A 17327-nucleotide genomic window follows, 5' to 3' on the forward strand; every position below is an offset into this window, starting at 1 on the left:
ATTGACACGACAACAATGAAACGAGATTGTTTCCGACATTTCAGTTCCATGTAACCTTTCTGTGGTATCCGCCTTCAGATATAGCAATCTTGAAAACGTGAAACTGTCGTGTTTGCAGGTCAAAGGTGTGCTGATGGAATCCAAGCTGCCTTTAGAGACCCTGGGCAAGATTTGGGACCTGGCCGACCAGGACAAGGACGGCATGCTCGACCGGCACGAGTTCATGGTGGTGAGTGACATTTTATTAGACTAATATCTTCTGATCATAATTTATATTTCTTGCATAAAAATTGCTAAATTATCGTTATTCTTAAATATGGTCACATGAACGACTTCTGATGAAACCCCCTAAAGTACAACATTTATAAACAGTATGCAGTAACAGTTGGGATACGAATATTATGAAGGTGTATTTCAGCTTAGGAATTAGTTAAAAGATGGTTTTTTGGACTGTTATCGATAAATAAAGTCTGCCATAAATCACAGAAGTAATGCCGTATTGGCATGGATTATGTTGAAATTGATATTGCACTTCATATCATTATTGTTTAATAGTCACTATTCGCGTTGTTCAATTAAGTGGAATTATGTAGTACGTAAATGTATACGTCTCAAATATAGCTTGCCCTACCACCACTTCAGGACTACATACATATCGGCTCATAAGATACAAGTGTTTTTTATTTTTACTTGTATGAGGCTTCTCGCCCATGGCATGACATTTGGTAGCGATGTGCATTTGCATCGATACAGCGCGTTGGCATCACTTATGTAGCGCGTTACAAATGTGAATTTAGTTGCGATGCTGTCGCGCGTTTCACAAACAAGCGACAATGACTACAAAAGTCGCCGTGGGCGAGAGCCCTAAAATCACTTAAGGGTAGCCTTTCGAACTAAGCGTCACAGACGCAGCGTCTTTAGCTTTGATCTTTAGTGCCACCAACGCCGCGACAGTGTCGCTGCGTTCGAATGACGTTCCCTAGAATTTCATACATTTGCATAGATAGAACATTTATTTGTCGCTCTGTCGCGGCGTCACAGTCGCGGCGCCATTGACGCTATAGACTTCTTTCCCAAAGTGGGCGATAACGCCCCCTTGTGGGCGCTGCAGGCTTAAAGGGGGGCGGTAAGAGACCCAGAAAAAAAATCGGGACGTTGTATAGAGGCTTGGGAGGCGTCATCTACTAGGACTCTTAGACATCGACTGAGCTCGACTCTTGACTACAAAAATGGGGGGCGCTAAAAATAATTTATTCTCAAAGTGGGCAGTAGCCTAATAAGTTTGGGAACCGCTGCTATAGACGCTCGCTTCGAAAGGCTACCTTGAAGGTAGCTTTAGGGTTGAAAATGACGTCGTCTTCTCCAGGCGATGCACCTGGTCTACAAGGCGCTTGAAAAGCACGCGGTGCCTACGACCCTACCGCCCGAGTTGCGTGGGCGGCCCGCGCGACCGCCCTCCCGCCCGCCCTCCCGCCCGCCCTCGCGCCCGCCCTCGCCGCAGCCACGCCCACCGCCGCCGCGCCCCGCGCACCAACCGCCGCAGTCTAATGCTGCCTTGTTGGAGGGGCTGCTGGACCTGTCCAGCGTGAGTAGCACTTGTAGATTATAAAACTAATGTGTTTTTGCGAAAATTATTCTTGGTAGATCCGGACGCCGAGCACGTAGAATTTCGTCCAATGACCCCAAGCTACCCATCCTTATCACTCGCGCGTAAATGCTGTCGCGCTTGCACACTCACTGCGGCCGGCAGTCGCACAGTCGCGACAGCAATATAATTACGCGCGAGCGATAAGGATGGGGTCATTGGACGAAATTCTACGTGCTCGGCGACCAGCCTTTAGTCTATAGTAGGTTAAAGCACTTTATAATGTGAGTTTGTGAAAATTATTCGTGGTAAGAAGCTTACTGCTGACATGCTAGATCTTCTTATCTTTACAAAATCTTTATCATATTCACGCTGTCGACTGAATATAACTGAAAATAGACCTTCTATTGTCTTGTGATTATTTCGTTATGGGTCAAATTTTCCTGTTTGGAAAAACTCGAGTTCTCGGCTTTCACTTGTCGAGTTTTAAACAGTATAAGGTTAGCTATACAGCAGTTACAGCAGTAAGACCGAGAGGTCGAAATAGACTTTGTAATAAATAAATAAAAACATTTATTTGCCAGAATACGTTTACAAGGTTATACAGGGTGTTAGGTAAATGGGTAATACCCATAGTGTCGGATCATATACCCAATGGGTATATGATCCGACACTAGCCCATGTTAACATGGGCATATAAATGGTATAGTGAAGTCAGAAATTTGATATTATCATTTTAATTTTTTTAATTTTCATTCAAAATATATTTTATAAAATCCGATTTGTATGAAAAATAAAATAATTAAAATGAAGATATCAATTTTCTGACTTCACCACACCATTTATATGACTATGTTAACACGGGCTAGTGTCGGCTCATATACCCATTTACCTAACACCCTGTACAGAAAGAAGTTTCCAACATATTCTATCGTACATATTGTAGTTGCGATTCCACAATGTGCGATTTCCTAATTTCGATGTTTTCCTTCCAGCCGCCCACGCAAACAGCGCCACCCCTAGTGACGCCGGCAACCGGCGCGGCGCCGGCGTGGGTGGTGACGGCGGCCGAGCGCGCCGCCTACGACGCGCAGTTCGCCGCCGCCGACCAGGACCGCGACGGCTTCGTCTCCGGCGCCGAGATCAAGCACGCGTTCCTGGACTCCGGCCTGCCGCAGCAGACGCTCGCGCACATATGGTGAGCCTTGTGTCTCAGGCAATAAGGGCGAGAGTGCCGCGCCGACCGGGACCGCGACGGCTTCGTCTCCGGCGCCGAGATCAAGCACGCGTTCCTGGACTCCGGCCTGCCGCAGCAGACGCTCGCGCACATATGGTGAGCCTTGTGTCTCAGGCAATAAGGGCGAGAGTGCCGCGCCGACCGGGACCGCGACGGCTTCGTCTCCGGCGCCGAGATCAAGCACGCGTTCCTGGACTCCGGCCTGCCGCAGCAGACGCTCGCGCACATATGGTGAGCCTTGTGTCTCAGGCAATAAGGGCGAGAGTGCCGCGCCGACCGGGACCGCGACGGCTTCGTCTCCGGCGCCGAGATCAAGCACGCGTTCCTGGACTCCGGCCTGCCGCAGCAGACGCTCGCGCACATATGGTGAGCCTTGTGTCTCAGGCAATAAGGGCGAGAGTGCCGCGCCGACCGGGACCGCGACGGCTTCGTCTCCGGCGCCGAGATCAAGCACGCGTTCCTGGACTCCGGCCTGCCGCAGCAGACGCTCGCGCACATATGGTGAGCCTTGTGTCTCAGGCAATAAGGGCGAGAGTGCCGCGCCGACCGGGACCGCGACGGCTTCGTCTCCGGCGCCGAGATCAAGCACGCCTTCCTGGACTCCGGCCTGCCGCAGCAGACGCTCGCGCACATATGGTGAGCCTTGTGTCTCAGGCAATAAGGGCGAGAGTGCCGCGCCGACCGGGACCGCGACGGCTTCGTCTCCGGCGCCGAGATCAAGCACGCCTTCCTGGACTCCGGCTTGCCGTAGGCCCTGTGTCCTGGGCGGTAAGGCCGAGAGTGCCGTAGCAAGAGGCAATCTACGTGACACGTGTATTTAACGCAACAAAGACAGACGCATGACTGATGCACTGTACAAACTAATACGTCTCTTTGCCAGCAACTGGAAAAGCATAAAATAGCTATGTACAAACATTAAATAACGCTTAATGTAGTTAGGTCCTGGTGACGTGTAAGAGTAGGCGCAGACCATTGGTTTTTTATCGGTCGAGAGTGCCACGCCGACCGGGAGTCTATTTAATCTCTTCGTAAGGGGCAATCTACGTGTCGCGTCTATTCAACGCCTAAAAGTCAGATGTATGACTGATGAATTGCACACCTACTACAATCTATACACTTGGTAAGCAATTTCGCTCACGATTTGGCAGTCGATGTGCTGATGAAATGTAGCCGTCTGTCTACAAGTCAGGCTCGGTTTCCGCCAAGGTTAAGCGGAGCGGAGAAGTGTTTTGAATAACCCATTTCTTGGTTTTCTGAATAATGAACTCGTGATCGGTTATTCAAAACGACTTCTCCGCTCCGCCTTCGTGAAAACTGGGCCTTAAGCTTGCAGAAAACTGACTCCTATTGCAACGGAATAGGGACTATAATCGAGCGTCATTTCTCCTCACAGGGCACTATGCGATACGAGCAGCGTGGGCAAGTTATCGCGCGAGCAATTTGCACTGGCCATGTGGTTAGTAGCGCGCGCGGTGCGAGGCACGCCGCCGCCGCCGACTCTCACCGCCGAAATGGTCCCGCCGTCCTGTCGCCCGCCGCCCGCCGCCGCCGCCGCCGCCGCCCCTGCCACCGCCACTGTTGACTTGCTTCAGGTCAGTGTAGATGTATGTACACTGGGGATATCACACAATAGGAGGATGACATTATCAGCGTAGGCTAACGTGCAAGCAGTAGCGCTGCCCATACGGTCAGAGCTAATACATCACTGGGAATAAAAAACAATAGCATAATAAAATAACGCAGTGACATGAGACAGCGACAAGCGAGACATGACGTCGCAAGCGCGATCAATTCATTGACATCATTAAAATTTGCTAGTGGCCTATGTGCCATATAACATGAATGACTGAATTAATGAATGATGGTGTCCTCAGAACACCGCATAAAAAATCTTTTTTGTGAAAAATAGAAGTTTATTACAACACACAGTAGGTACAAAAAAATACAGCAGCGCGGTTTTATTAAGCCAAACAATTATTATCCAAAAACGTAATGGTTTTCTAATCTAACATACTGGACTCGATAGTCACTGCTTTGACTTCAGCATCTTTGTTATTTACGCTATATTAAGTAGTCTCAAACTTTCCATCACGGCCGTCGATGTAGCGTCTTATGTCGCAACATAGAACGCACGCCTCGCAACACTAGTCCAGCCACCACAAGCGCCGTTAGCAGTGGCCACCGGCGCCACCAGCCATACCCTTCCCATACGTATAGCTTCACTGTACCAACCAATACGTCTCTTTGCCAGCAACTGAAAAAGCAGAAAATAGCTATGTACAGTCGCGGAATGAAAAGGTTCGTCACTTTAGTGTCGGTTTTCGCTTGCACTAGGTACTGTAAGAGTCAAACCTGCCAACATAACAGTGCAAGAAACAGTGCTGCTAACATTTAAATAAATATGTCGTTTGCTAACGAATAAGGTTTTGCTTGTTTATTTTTCTATCCCATCAGTGCAATGCAATGATGACATTGACCAATTGACAATAGTTTTTTTATTTAATAGGAATAATAATGCCAGGTTGAACCAACAAGAAGGTTTTACTTTATCAATCATAATAATCTTCTTGACAAGATAAATCGTCAAACAACTTTGATCTGAATAATTTTGAACTTTACTGACGAACAGTTAAAGATTATTTTCTCTAACTCGAGATTATTCTGTAACATAGTTTCAAAAGGTAATAAGTGCTCGCGATTCGTTGAAGGAATCAATTTGAAAACTGACGAACCTTTTCATTCCGTGACTGTACTATTAAAGGCCGGTAGATCTATTCTCATAAATAAAACACTGGATACTCATCTTTCACATTATATTGCCTTATTTTAGATACAATTCATCACTTAGCACAAAAGCGCGCGGAGTCATCTCCGCGCGTCCCGCTATTCTGACGTTTGATTCTCGTGTGACATTGACATAACGTCAATGTCACTATGACAGCAGCTCATTGGCTATAACGATACAGTTATTTTAACGTTTTATATTTTTCACAATTAACAGTACAAACATTAAATAACGCTTAATTATTTGGGTCCTGGTGACGTGTAACAGAGCTATTGAAGACTAGTCACACATTGCTCTATTACCGTAGGAACCTACTCAGTTGATCGTTAAAATGCTTTTGGCTTGGTTTCACTCATTGTTTAAATGGTCAAAGGAGATTTATTGTTAGACATGGCACTACAGATGTTTGCATTAAGCAGTTAACGCTAGGCCGTTTAGATAAGCCTGCACATTTCGTGGTGCCATTCTTGCTAATTTGGAAGGAATATAATAAATACCCTTGGACATTTTACACTGCGTCTATTCTAGTCCCAAACTAAGCAAAGCTTGTAGTACTATGGGTACCAGACAACGGATATAAACATACTTAAATACTTTTTTTTTGTAAATACATACATATTATACATAGAAAACACCCAGTCCAATACAAACAAATATGTTCATGCACACAAATGTTTGTACTGTGCGGGAATCGAACCCGCAACCTCCGGAATAGTAGTTCGTTTCGAACCACTACACCAAACGGCCGACATATGAAAGGAATTATTCGGTTTATTTACCTGTAAAGGTTCGCATCAGCATAGGTCAGCTCCGTGAAGACTATATCGTCTCTCGCGTTGAGATGCACCCGCCCCCCGCTTGCCTTGTCCACCGCTCTAGGAGCAAAGTAGTAAGTGCCCACTCGCCATGTGTACGGGATGTCGCGTAGAGATGCGCTGGAACATATTTTGTTCTTTTATTTGGAGCATATAGGTAGTGGGTATATTCTGCTTCTGGCCCTAGAGGGGGAGGGAAGAGGTTTGGCCCATGGGGCAACGATTTTAGACAGGATCCTCCGCTTACAAATTCCGGTTTAGGGTCTATTTTAACTCAAAGAACAGCTCAAACTGCTTTTGCTTACTGTGTGGTGTGATTACCAATACTTATTTAACAAACATATTTTTATTTACATCTTGAGATCGTTAACCTTGTCGGCAGCGGTAAAGATCTTAATGTGTTGTAATTCTAAGTGACCGCTCTTGGACCGCATGGCTACTCCGAAACGTTGTTGACGTAGTTTCGAGTTTATCCGTCACCATCGCTCATGCTTGCATCTCGCATTGCGTGAGAGGGACGGCAACATTCGAAATATCGGATAACGTTTTTCGGAATAACCCCGCTGTATCCAAAAGAACCATAGGGTAACCCTAAACACTCACCCGGGACACACAAGTATAAGCTTCTCTCCCCACATCGCGAAGATAGTTTCAAAAACGGGCGCAGGCGGGTCTTGCGGCAAACGCTGGGATAGTGAGTACACCCCTGCCGTATTGTTCGCTCGCTCCAGCAACGCTCCCGTGTTCGACCGCACTTCGAATATGTTGTCGTTATCGCACGCCACCTAAATGAATGTTATCGTTTAATTGTCGCTTAAAGTTAATATTTCTTCTTTATCACAGAGTGTTGCTGCTCATTTCGCGCTATTTCTTTGTTGCTCTATTCCGCTAGATATATTAACTTTATGATCTGTCGTCTTTTTGGATATCTGATGCCGCTTAAGGTGCTCCCTCACCGGGAGCATTCACGTCTAATGTAAAACGAACATTATAGATTCGACTTTGAGCATTACATTACACTACATTCTATTCGGTTTTCCTCCCTCACTGATGTAATGCTCGAATCTGTAACGTTACATTGCACGCGAATACCCAGTGAGGGAGCACTGAAAATCAATATTGACTGAGTCTCTTGTGCAGCTTGTGCTTCTTCTTCTCAGCACTGGCCCATTTATTGTCCCGAAGCAGTGGTAGGGTTAATACTGGGACGTGTAAATGTGCTTTTTAAAAGCCTACTTGCATAAATAAATGAGTTTTATGAGTTTTTTAGTTTTTAAACTTAAATCCTGTTTTTGATGGGTAGTAAATTGGACTACAAAGACTTGCCTTACAAAGTCCAATCATGATTTCGTTGCGCCGCTGAGCCACATTCTGTGCGTTCCGTATGCGCACAGGTAGATAGCGAGATCTACACGGAATTCCAGCTGGAAAATCTATAAATAAGCGGTCTTTTGAGAGTAATTTAAAATTGTAAGTGTACGGGCGTGCCCGGGATATGAGGTCAGGAAGGGAATTAACTCCCTAGTGAGCCTAGAGTCCCTATTCCTTCCTAGGTTAGGATCATAACGCATACAGGGGTAGCATTAAATTTACTGTAACTAAAAAGTGAAATGTTCACACAGTCTCGTGACTAATTCACAAATCCACTTTATGGCACTTGTTATTTTTATTGTAAAATAAATTAGATTTATCAAAATTGTCAACCAACCTTGGAACACTTTTAGTTCATTTGCCTTTCTAAGCTTATCTCGCTCAGTCAATGTACAGTTATTCTTATTTCTTAACTGGAAGAAAAAGCATTAATCATTCAAAAGGTAAATATTTTATTTAGTTCTATAGGTCTATAGGCTGAGGTGTAGGAGCGGGATGGGAGAGGTGAAATTATTATGATGTGACAGAGCATACAAATTTGAAGGAGATCTGAAGTTTCGCTAACTTATGACATCACAAAACATCCTCCTGTGCCGCTCCATACTTTACTAAGTTAAGGGATATATCTGTAATTTCATTACAATCTATAGTTTTCTATCTGTACTCTATACTGTACCACGCTTCTATTACGAGATGCATTCACAAAGCACATCCCATATCGCCTCCGTCTGCCGACGCGTCCGCACACACTGCACTCGCTCCATGGCGCCCATGATGTAAACAACAGCACGGAGAAATCCGCGACTTGTATCCACTGTACTGATGCAGGGTACGGCCCGCGGGATGTGGGAGGTTTCACCTGTTAAAAGTCAGACGAAAGCGGATGGCAGACGTTTGTTGCTCACAATGAAAGCTGGAAAATTTTTCAAATGTGGGTGCGTTTGGTGGAATATTTGGATAGAAATATAGAAAATTTAAGCGCTTATAAGCAAAATGGCTATTGTCAAGGCAGTTTTCGTCGGCGAGGACACGTTTGCTAACTTCAATAGTGACGTGTTTCATTATTTTTTTCAGCGCTTACCGCTTGGTCGCCATTTTGCTAGCCAAACGCACCCATTGTGTGACTTTGAGAAATTTTGTTGATTTCATTTTGGGCTAACAAATATCGATTCCAAAGCTTATTCGGTACTTACCACTCTGTACGGTTCCCTTCTATTTACTACGTCAAGTAACACCGTGCCTCCTGCGCTTTGGCCAATAGTGCACTTGTATGCGCCTGCGTCTTCCTTCCTCACTTTAAATATCGCTAAGTTTCCGTTGTCTTCAATGACCATACGCTCGTCGGCGTCTAGTGGTAGAAATGTTGATTTTGGTTTCTGAAATCATCACCAGTGAGTTACAAACTGTTCTTAGTAAATATATCTACGGGATGGGTCATAAAAGACGTACAGTTTTTTAGCCACATAGTTTCAGAACGGCATGCGTCTGTACGCAGAATGCACGCTGCTCTCCAGTGAAACGCTCCATCTGACTAAATTTCAATGAGCAGAGCTACCATAAGCCGCTAGCCTCGCCCCTCCTACGTGCCGTTTTGAAACTTTCAGATTCTGATGTCTTTCTAACCCATCCTGTATAATTCTTGAAATAAAAGAGTGCTGAATGAATAAAAATGAAGTTACTTGGTAAAGCCATTTGATGGCGATAGTATCGGGCGCAACACACAGGCCGCACGGCAGCCGAGCAATCGCGTCTTCATACGCCACCGCTGCTATAGACGGCAGCCGTGCCGCTGCGTTCACGCTGCGTGCCAGTCGCGTGGAACACTCGTAGTATTCCGACCATAGAGACGATATCTGCCTGAGTTTTTCTTTATCACCTCCTAAAATGTAAGAGGAGATTAATGATACGATAAAAGTTTTCAAAAGGGTTACTAAAGTCCGGTCGGCGAACAGATAGAATTTCGTACAATGTCCCCAAGCTACCCATCCTTATCGTAATTATATTGCTGTCGCGATTATGCGACGGGCAGCAGCAGTGAGTGTGCGAGCGAGTGGCTCGGGGACATGTACGAAATTCTATCTGCTCGGCGACCGGACTTTAAGCATTTGAAAATAAATGATTTTATTTACTTACTTGGATATTCAACTCTTTCGTCCAGTTCAAATTCCCATTTTTGTATAACATTTTTGTTTTGCCTGTGTCTAACACGTTGTTGTGTGGATGTCTGAAACTGTTCTGATATCTTCGCACTGCAATTTATTAGGTTTATTGCAAAAAGTGTTATAAATATTTGTAGGAAAGCCATTTTTATTGATGAATTGTCAAGTCTGACAGATTTTTGAATAAATTCTATAATGTATTATGTATTAACAACCAGTATTTTTTTTGTGTAGACGAAATCCTCTTTTTAAGTGTATAAAAAACAAAATCTAAAAAGCGCCAGTCGTTCAGGAGCTATGATGTCATAGACAGACCTGCAAACTTATCACACCTGTTTTTGCGTCGGGGGTTTAGGGCCCTCGCGACTTTTTGTAGCGATGCAGTAGCGCGTTGGCATCACATCTGTAGAGCGTTGCAAATGCGACTAATGCGCGTTAGTGGGCGAGGGCCCTTAAAAGGCTTCTCAAAATATTCATTTGTATTATCGTGTTAGTTGGTTTAATAAGCTTAATGTTTTACAGAAGAACGAGCCAGCACTGAACTTAGGCCCGCAGCCGACGCCGGAGATGGAGGCCATAGCGCGCGAGGTGGACGCGTTGGCGCGGGAGCGGCTCGCGCTGGACGCAGAGCTCGCGGCCAAGCAGCGCTCGCTCGCCGTCAAGAGCGGAGAGGCTTCCAGTCTGCAGGTGAGAGCGCTGGCTGGTGAGAGTGGACGCAGAGCTCGCGGCCAAGCAGCGCTCGCTCGCCGTCAAGAGCGGAGAGGCTTCCAGTCTGCAGGTGAGAGCGCTGGCTGGTGAGAGTGGACGCAGAGCTCGCGGCCAAGCAGCGCTCGCTCGCCGTCAAGAGCGGAGAGGCTTCCAGTCTGCAGGTGAGAGCGCTGGCTGGTGAGAGTGGACGCAGAGCTCGCGGCCAAGCAGCGCTCGCTCGCCGTCAAGAGCGGAGAGGCTTCCAGTCTGCAGGTGAGAGCGCTGGCTGGTGAGAGTGGACGCAGAGCTCGCGGCCAAGCAGCGCTCGCTCGCCGTCAAGAGCGGAGAGGCTTCCAGTCTGCAGGTGAGAGCGCTGGCTGGTGAGAGTGGACGCAGAGCTCGCGGCCAAGCAGCGCTCGCTCGCCGTCAAGAGCGGAGAGGCTTCCAGTCTGCAGGTGAGAGCGCTGGCTGGTGAGAGTGGACGCAGAGCTCGCGGCCAAGCAGCGCTCGCTCGCCGTCAAGAGCGGAGAGGCTTCCAGTCTGCAGGTGAGAGCGCTGGCTGGTGAGAGTGGACGCAGAGCTCGCGGCCAAGCAGCGCTCGCTCGCCGTCAAGAGCGGAGAGGCTTCCAGTCTGCAGGTGAGAGCGCTGGCTGGTGAGAGTGGACGCAGAGCTCGCGGCCAAGCAGCGCTCGCTCGCCGTCAAGAGCGGAGAGGCTTCCAGTCTGCAGGTGAGAGCGCTGGCTGGTGAGAGTGGACGCAGAGCTCGCGGCCAAGCAGCGCTCGCTCGCCGTCAAGAGCGGAGAGGCTTCCAGTCTGCAGGTGAGAGCGCTGGCTGGTGAGAGTGGACGCACAGCTCGCGGCCAAGCAGCGCTCGCTCGCCGTCAAGAGCGGAGAGGCTTCCAGTCTGCAGGTGAGAGCGCTGGCTGGTGAGAGTGGACGCAGAGCTCGCGGCCAAGCAGCGCTCGCTCGCCGTCAAGAGCGGAGAGGCTTCCAGTCTGCAGGTGAGAGCGCTGGCTGGTGAGAGTGGACGCACAGCTCGCGGCCAAGCAGCGCTCGCTCGCCGTCAAGAGCGGAGAGGCTTCCAGTCTGCAGGTGAGAGCGCTGGCTGGTGAGAGTGGACGCACAGCTCGCGGCCAAGCAGCGCTCGCTCGCCGTCAAGAGCGGAGAGGCTTCCAGTCTGCAGGTGAGAGCGCTGGCTGGTGAGAGTGGACGCACAGCTCGCGGCCAAGCAGCGCTCGCTCGCCGTCAAGAGCGGAGAGGCTTCCAGTCTGCAGGTGAGAGCGCTGGCTGGGATGGGGAAAGAGAACAACCCGCCAACTGCCCATGACCATGCCTATCTCGCGCCGCGTTTATAGTAGCCGAAGCGCGAGAGCCTAGAGCAGATTGCACACTATCGTGCGAAGTCTCATTTTTCGTCCTTGTCCCTGTTTCGCATTTTCTACCCTTATGGGACAAGAGCGCCTCGATTCCTATTTGCTGTTGGAGTGTTGATTGTTTTAGAAGACGTAGACGAGCGTTACGCACGTCTTTTGTTTAGAGAAAGTTATTATTTATTGGATTTTTATTTACAGAGCGAGCTGGACACATTGACGGCAACATTAAAACAGTTAGAAAACCAAAAAGGAGAAGCACAAAAGAGATTAAACGACCTCAAGTCACAGGTAAGACATACAGTGTGAGTCACGTTAAAGTGTACATATGAAAATAGATGAAACTAGACCTATTTTTATCGACAAAAAAGAGGTCAAAAAATTTTTGAGATTTTTTTTAAATTTTTTATAGATTTTTTTTTCTTCCAATTACTTATTGTAAAGAAAACGTAATAACTTTTAAACTAAGAGGTATATCCTGATAAAATAAAAACAGTAATAATGCTAAATAACAGGCGATACTATAAAAATACATAAAATACACAAAAAAGGCCAACAAATAATAAAAAATGATACTTTTTAAATAAAATTCGCTTTTAAATTCATGTTTTTTGGTTATTTGATAAATTTCTCCAAAAAATGTCCCTATAACCGGTGGTTTTTATTACTTTGTATTATTCTCTATCGTATTACCTTCGTAAAACCAAAAATCGCATGTCTCTATCCCTATCACAACGTTTGCAATGATCGTTTGAACTATGCCTCTCCGGGCGCTCCATTCAACGCTTCGTTAACAACGAAACTGAAAATGGCTCTAGATTTGTAATTTTGATAAATACAAGTTAGATTTCAAATAAAAACAAAAGATTTCGAAGTAAAATAAGCATTTTAGTTAAAATTAAAATTGTCTCTACCTGTAGCGGAGAATAATGTTGTGGCAGGCCTTTGTTCAAAAGATCATAGCAAATGTTGTGATAGGGATAGAGACATGCGATTTTTGGTTTTACAAAGATAATACAATAGAGAATAATACAAAGTAATAAAACCCACCTGTTATAGGGGCATTTTTTGGAGAAATTTATCAAATAACCAAAAAAACACCAATTTAAAAGCAGATTTTTTTCAAAAAGTATCATTTTTTATTATTTGTTGGCATTTTTTGGGTATTTTATGTATTTTTTTAGTACCGTCTGTTATTTAGCATTATTACTGTTTTTATTTTATCAGGATATATCGCTTAGTTTAAAAGTTATTACGTTTTCTTTACAATAAGTAATTGGAAGAAAAAAAATTCTATAAAAAATTAAAAAAAAATCTCAAAAATTTTTTGACCTCTTTTTTGTCGATAAATATAGGTCTAGTTTCATCTATTTTCATATGTACACTTTAACGTGACTCACACTGTATTTTAAAATTCTGATATCCCTTGTGTTTGTATTTTTCACCAAGTAATTTATTTTGTTCTTGCATCTGTTTTCTCGGCCTCTAAAACCATTTATATTTTTATTTTATCGTGCAGATTATCATTTATTGCGAGGTAGTAGGTAGATATTGAATTAGACTTCATAGATCAGCTAAAATTGAGGTGAAAAGTTTGTATTGCAAAATCCTCGTTAGTTTTTAACCAACACCAAAAAAGGATCTCAATTCATCGTTATCTTTTTGGCTCATCTGTGTTTGTCGCCTCAGGTGGACAAGCTCCGCGCGCAAGTGTCGGCGGCGGAGGCGGCGGCGGCGGAGACGGAAGCGGAGGTGGCGGCGAGACGGGCCGCCGCACAGACGCTCAAGGAGAAGGAACGCGCACTGCAGCAGGACGCTACTGCTGCGGAGGCGGAAGCGGACGCGATCACTGCTCGCCTGAGCCGCACCGTCATCGCGCTCAGCCAGGTGTGACGTCATCCTAGGTGGGCCGCCGCGCAGACGCTCAAGGAGGAGCGCGCGCTGCAGCAGGACGCTACTGCTGCGGAGGCAGAAGCGGACGCGATCACTGCTCGCCTGAGCCGCACCGTCATCGCGCTCAGCCAGGTGTGACGTCATCCTAGGTGGGCCGCCGCGCAGACGCTCAAGGAGGAGCGCGCGCTGCAGCAGGACGCTACTGCTGCGGAGGCAGAAGCGGACGCGATCACTGCTCGCCTGAGCCGCACCGTCATCGCGCTCAGCCAGGTGTGACGTCATCCTAGGTGGGCCGCCGCGCAGACGCTCAAGGAGGAGCGCGCGCTGCAGCAGGACGCTACTGCTGCGGAGGCAGAAGCGGACGCGATCACTGCTCGCCTGAGCCGCACCGTCATCGCGCTCAGCCAGGTGTGACGTCATCCTAGGTGGGCCGCCGCGCAGACGCTCAAGGAGGAGCGCGCGCTGCAGCAGGACGCTACTGCTGCGGAGGCAGAAGCGGACGCGATCACTGCTCGCCTGAGCCGCACCGTCATCGCGCTCAGCCAGGTGTGACGTCATCCTAGGTGGGCCGCCGCGCAGACGCTCAAGGAGAAGGAACGTGCATTGCAGCAGGACGCTACTGCTGCGGAGGCAGAAGCGGACGCGATCACTGCTCGCCTGAGCCGCACCGTCATCGCGCTCAGCCAGGTGTGACGTCATCCTAGGTGGGCCGCCGCGCAGACGCTCAAGGAGGAGCGCGCGCTGCAGCAGGACGCTACTGCTGCGGAGGCAGAAGCGGACGCGATCACTGCTCGCCTGAGCCGCACCGTCATCGCGCTCAGCCAGGTGTGACGTCATCCTAACGCTCAAGGAGGAGCGCGCGCTGCAGCAGGACGCTACTGCTGCGGAGGCAGAAGCGGACGCGATCACTGCTCGCCTGAGCCGCACCGTCATCGCGCTCAGCCAGGTGTGACGTCATCCTAGGTGGGCCGCCGCGCAGACGCTCAAGGAGGAGCGCGCGCTGCAGCAGGACGCTACTGCTGCGGAGGCGGAAGCGGACGCGATCACTGCTCGCCTGAGCCGCACCGTCATCGCGGTCAGCCAGGTGTGACAGTCGCGACTGTGCGACGCGCGCCCGCAGTGAGTGTGCGAGCGCGACAGCAACATAATTACGCGCGAGCGACAAGGATGGGCAGCTTGGGGTCATTGGACGGGATTCTACGTGCTCACGGACCAGGCTTTAGCGTGATCTCCCCACTCTACAGCTACACCCTAGCCCAAAGGCTTGGTGGTTGGCGATCCGACAATGAATTTGTGAATGGCGGCACGGTCTGAGGCGGGGCATTACGGGGGTACGCAGCGTAGTTGTATAAGCACTGAATCGAACAAATTAATATTGAGTACTTTTTTTTAATGTATTTTCTGCCCTATGACAAATTGTTCGAAAACAATAAGCCACTTGTTTGGCTGGAGCTACATGTCCTGAGTTTTATGTTGTCTTCGAGAGCCAATCAATTGCTCAGTCTACAAATCTTTGGGCGAGACTGGGAATGCCTTGTCTTTTTAGTCGATTGTACTGTAGTCCACCTTATATTGAGTACTAATTGTTATATTCTCTTCCCCAGGCGAACATCAAGATCGGCCACCTGGAGGAGCAGTTCCGTCTGATCTCGGACGCGACGGCGGCGTTAGAGGCGGGCGGGCCGGCGGCGGCGGCGGCGGCGGCGCTGCAGCCGCAGTTCGGCGCCGAACATCTAGCGCGCGTCGTGCGCGGCGCCACGCCTAGTGACGCGCTGGTCAGTTCATACCTCGTGACGCGTCTATGTCATCATCATCATCGTTTCAGCCACAGGACATCCACTGCTGAACATAGGTCTCCCCCAATGACTTCCACATCGCACGGTTATTTTAATTAAAAAAAATAAAATGATATCATAGAAGAACGGTCACGCCCCATACAAAAAAAAAACCCAGTCCCGACAGAAACGAGACATACCTCAGTTTTTTGTCATGTCTTAATTAGTTAAGGGCTGATTTTTCAATCGTCAGATATTTTTTAACTGAAGAATAACCTTGTCATTTTGACATATTTCCCGTACTAAAACTGTCAATGTGCCAAACTTATTCTTCAGTTAAAAGTTATCCGACGGTTGAAAAATCAGCCCTAAATTATATATTTTTTATTTTCGAAATTTATTTTGCGAAAAAATGACACTGACACTGACAGTTGACGTTACCTGTCTAACATGGCGGAATTGACCATAGAATATTGAATGAGTATGGTCGTATCATTTTTGCCACTGTAAAAAAACTACCCGGTAAATGGGGAAAGAAAGATTTGTACTTGGGTAAGTACATTAGGCAGTTACTTTTGCTATGTAGTTTAAATGTCGTCTGAACTACTATCCTTAATATGTACTTGTACAAGTACGCGGGGACTTACGAGGTTAACACCAAAATATTACCCTTTGTTTTTGTTTAGGCGTTATACAAAAACTAATACAAAATCCCTATTTATCACCAAAATTCGTAAATGTATGTACCTAAATGTCTATTACAGCTGCTATGGAATGTATCTAGGTGACCTGGAGATACAGCCGGATTATACAGGGTGGTTATATATATGGAACGATAAGTGATCTCACTCGATTATTTCTAAACTATACAAGATATCGAAAAACTAGTTACTGATTTTAAAAGTGCTTCACGAGCTCTTTCAAATGGTACCAATAATATAATAGGTTACAGATTATGGACGCTGGTAACATTGAATTTTTGGATTTTGTAACTTCTCGTTTCCACCCTGTATAATCCGGCTGTATCTCCAGGTCACCTAGATACATTCCATAGCAGCTGTAATAGACATTTAGGTACATACATTTACCAATTTTGGTGATAAATAGGCATTTTGTATTAGTTTTTGTATAACGCCTAAACAAAAACAAAGGGTAAAATTTTGGTGTTATACATAGATTTCGAAAATAAAAAATATACAGTGTGTCCGGGCATGTAGTGATCAAACTTTATGGGCCAAATCTAGGTACAATTTTATCGATAAAAATACTTCAAATTTGGGGCTTGACCCATTTATCGCAAAATTACAAGGATTTAAGTTTTTATTTTTTAATTTTCACCTCTTCCTTCAAAAACAAGTGAAAGCGTGGGTAGCTTAACATTAATATACAAATATTTTATATCATGCGATAGCCAATAAAATTATCTATTAGCAAAAGTAGAAAACAGATACAAGTTTCATACATTTTAAGGGAGTAAGAATGGATTTAATTAGAAAAAAACATGACTTTTTTCATTTCTTTTTCAGTTATTTTCCAACACAAGAAAAACCAGGTCGTTAAGGTATGTTTTATTTGCTTTGTATTATTAGTATTTGAGCTATTCTACAAAACGAATGTAAATTTATTAGTCTACGTCTATTACTTTCGACG

General features: G+C 46.6%; 1 protein-coding gene across 1 annotated transcript in view; it reads left to right on the forward strand.

Annotated features, from left to right (window-relative positions):
* The window catches only part of LOC135080178 (epidermal growth factor receptor substrate 15-like 1), a 41486-nt gene that overhangs the window by 14150 nt on the left and 10009 nt on the right, over positions 1 to 17327 (forward strand). Inside the window, exons 6-17 of the mRNA XM_063974860.1 lie at positions 119 to 229; positions 1367 to 1585; positions 2581 to 2783; positions 4216 to 4414; positions 10475 to 10639; positions 12211 to 12300; positions 13699 to 13898; positions 14052 to 14174; positions 14328 to 14448; positions 14482 to 14589; positions 14753 to 14848; positions 15507 to 15677. Of these exons, the coding sequence (XP_063830930.1) occupies positions 119 to 229; positions 1367 to 1585; positions 2581 to 2783; positions 4216 to 4414; positions 10475 to 10639; positions 12211 to 12300; positions 13699 to 13898; positions 14052 to 14174; positions 14328 to 14448; positions 14482 to 14589; positions 14753 to 14848; positions 15507 to 15677 (1806 nt within the window). The remainder of the gene's footprint in view (positions 1 to 118; positions 230 to 1366; positions 1586 to 2580; positions 2784 to 4215; positions 4415 to 10474; positions 10640 to 12210; positions 12301 to 13698; positions 13899 to 14051; positions 14175 to 14327; positions 14449 to 14481; positions 14590 to 14752; positions 14849 to 15506; positions 15678 to 17327) is intronic.

This window comes from Ostrinia nubilalis, chromosome 17 (assembly GCF_963855985.1).
Source record: "Ostrinia nubilalis chromosome 17, ilOstNubi1.1, whole genome shotgun sequence".
Classification (NCBI taxonomy): domain Eukaryota; kingdom Metazoa; phylum Arthropoda; class Insecta; order Lepidoptera; family Crambidae; genus Ostrinia; species Ostrinia nubilalis.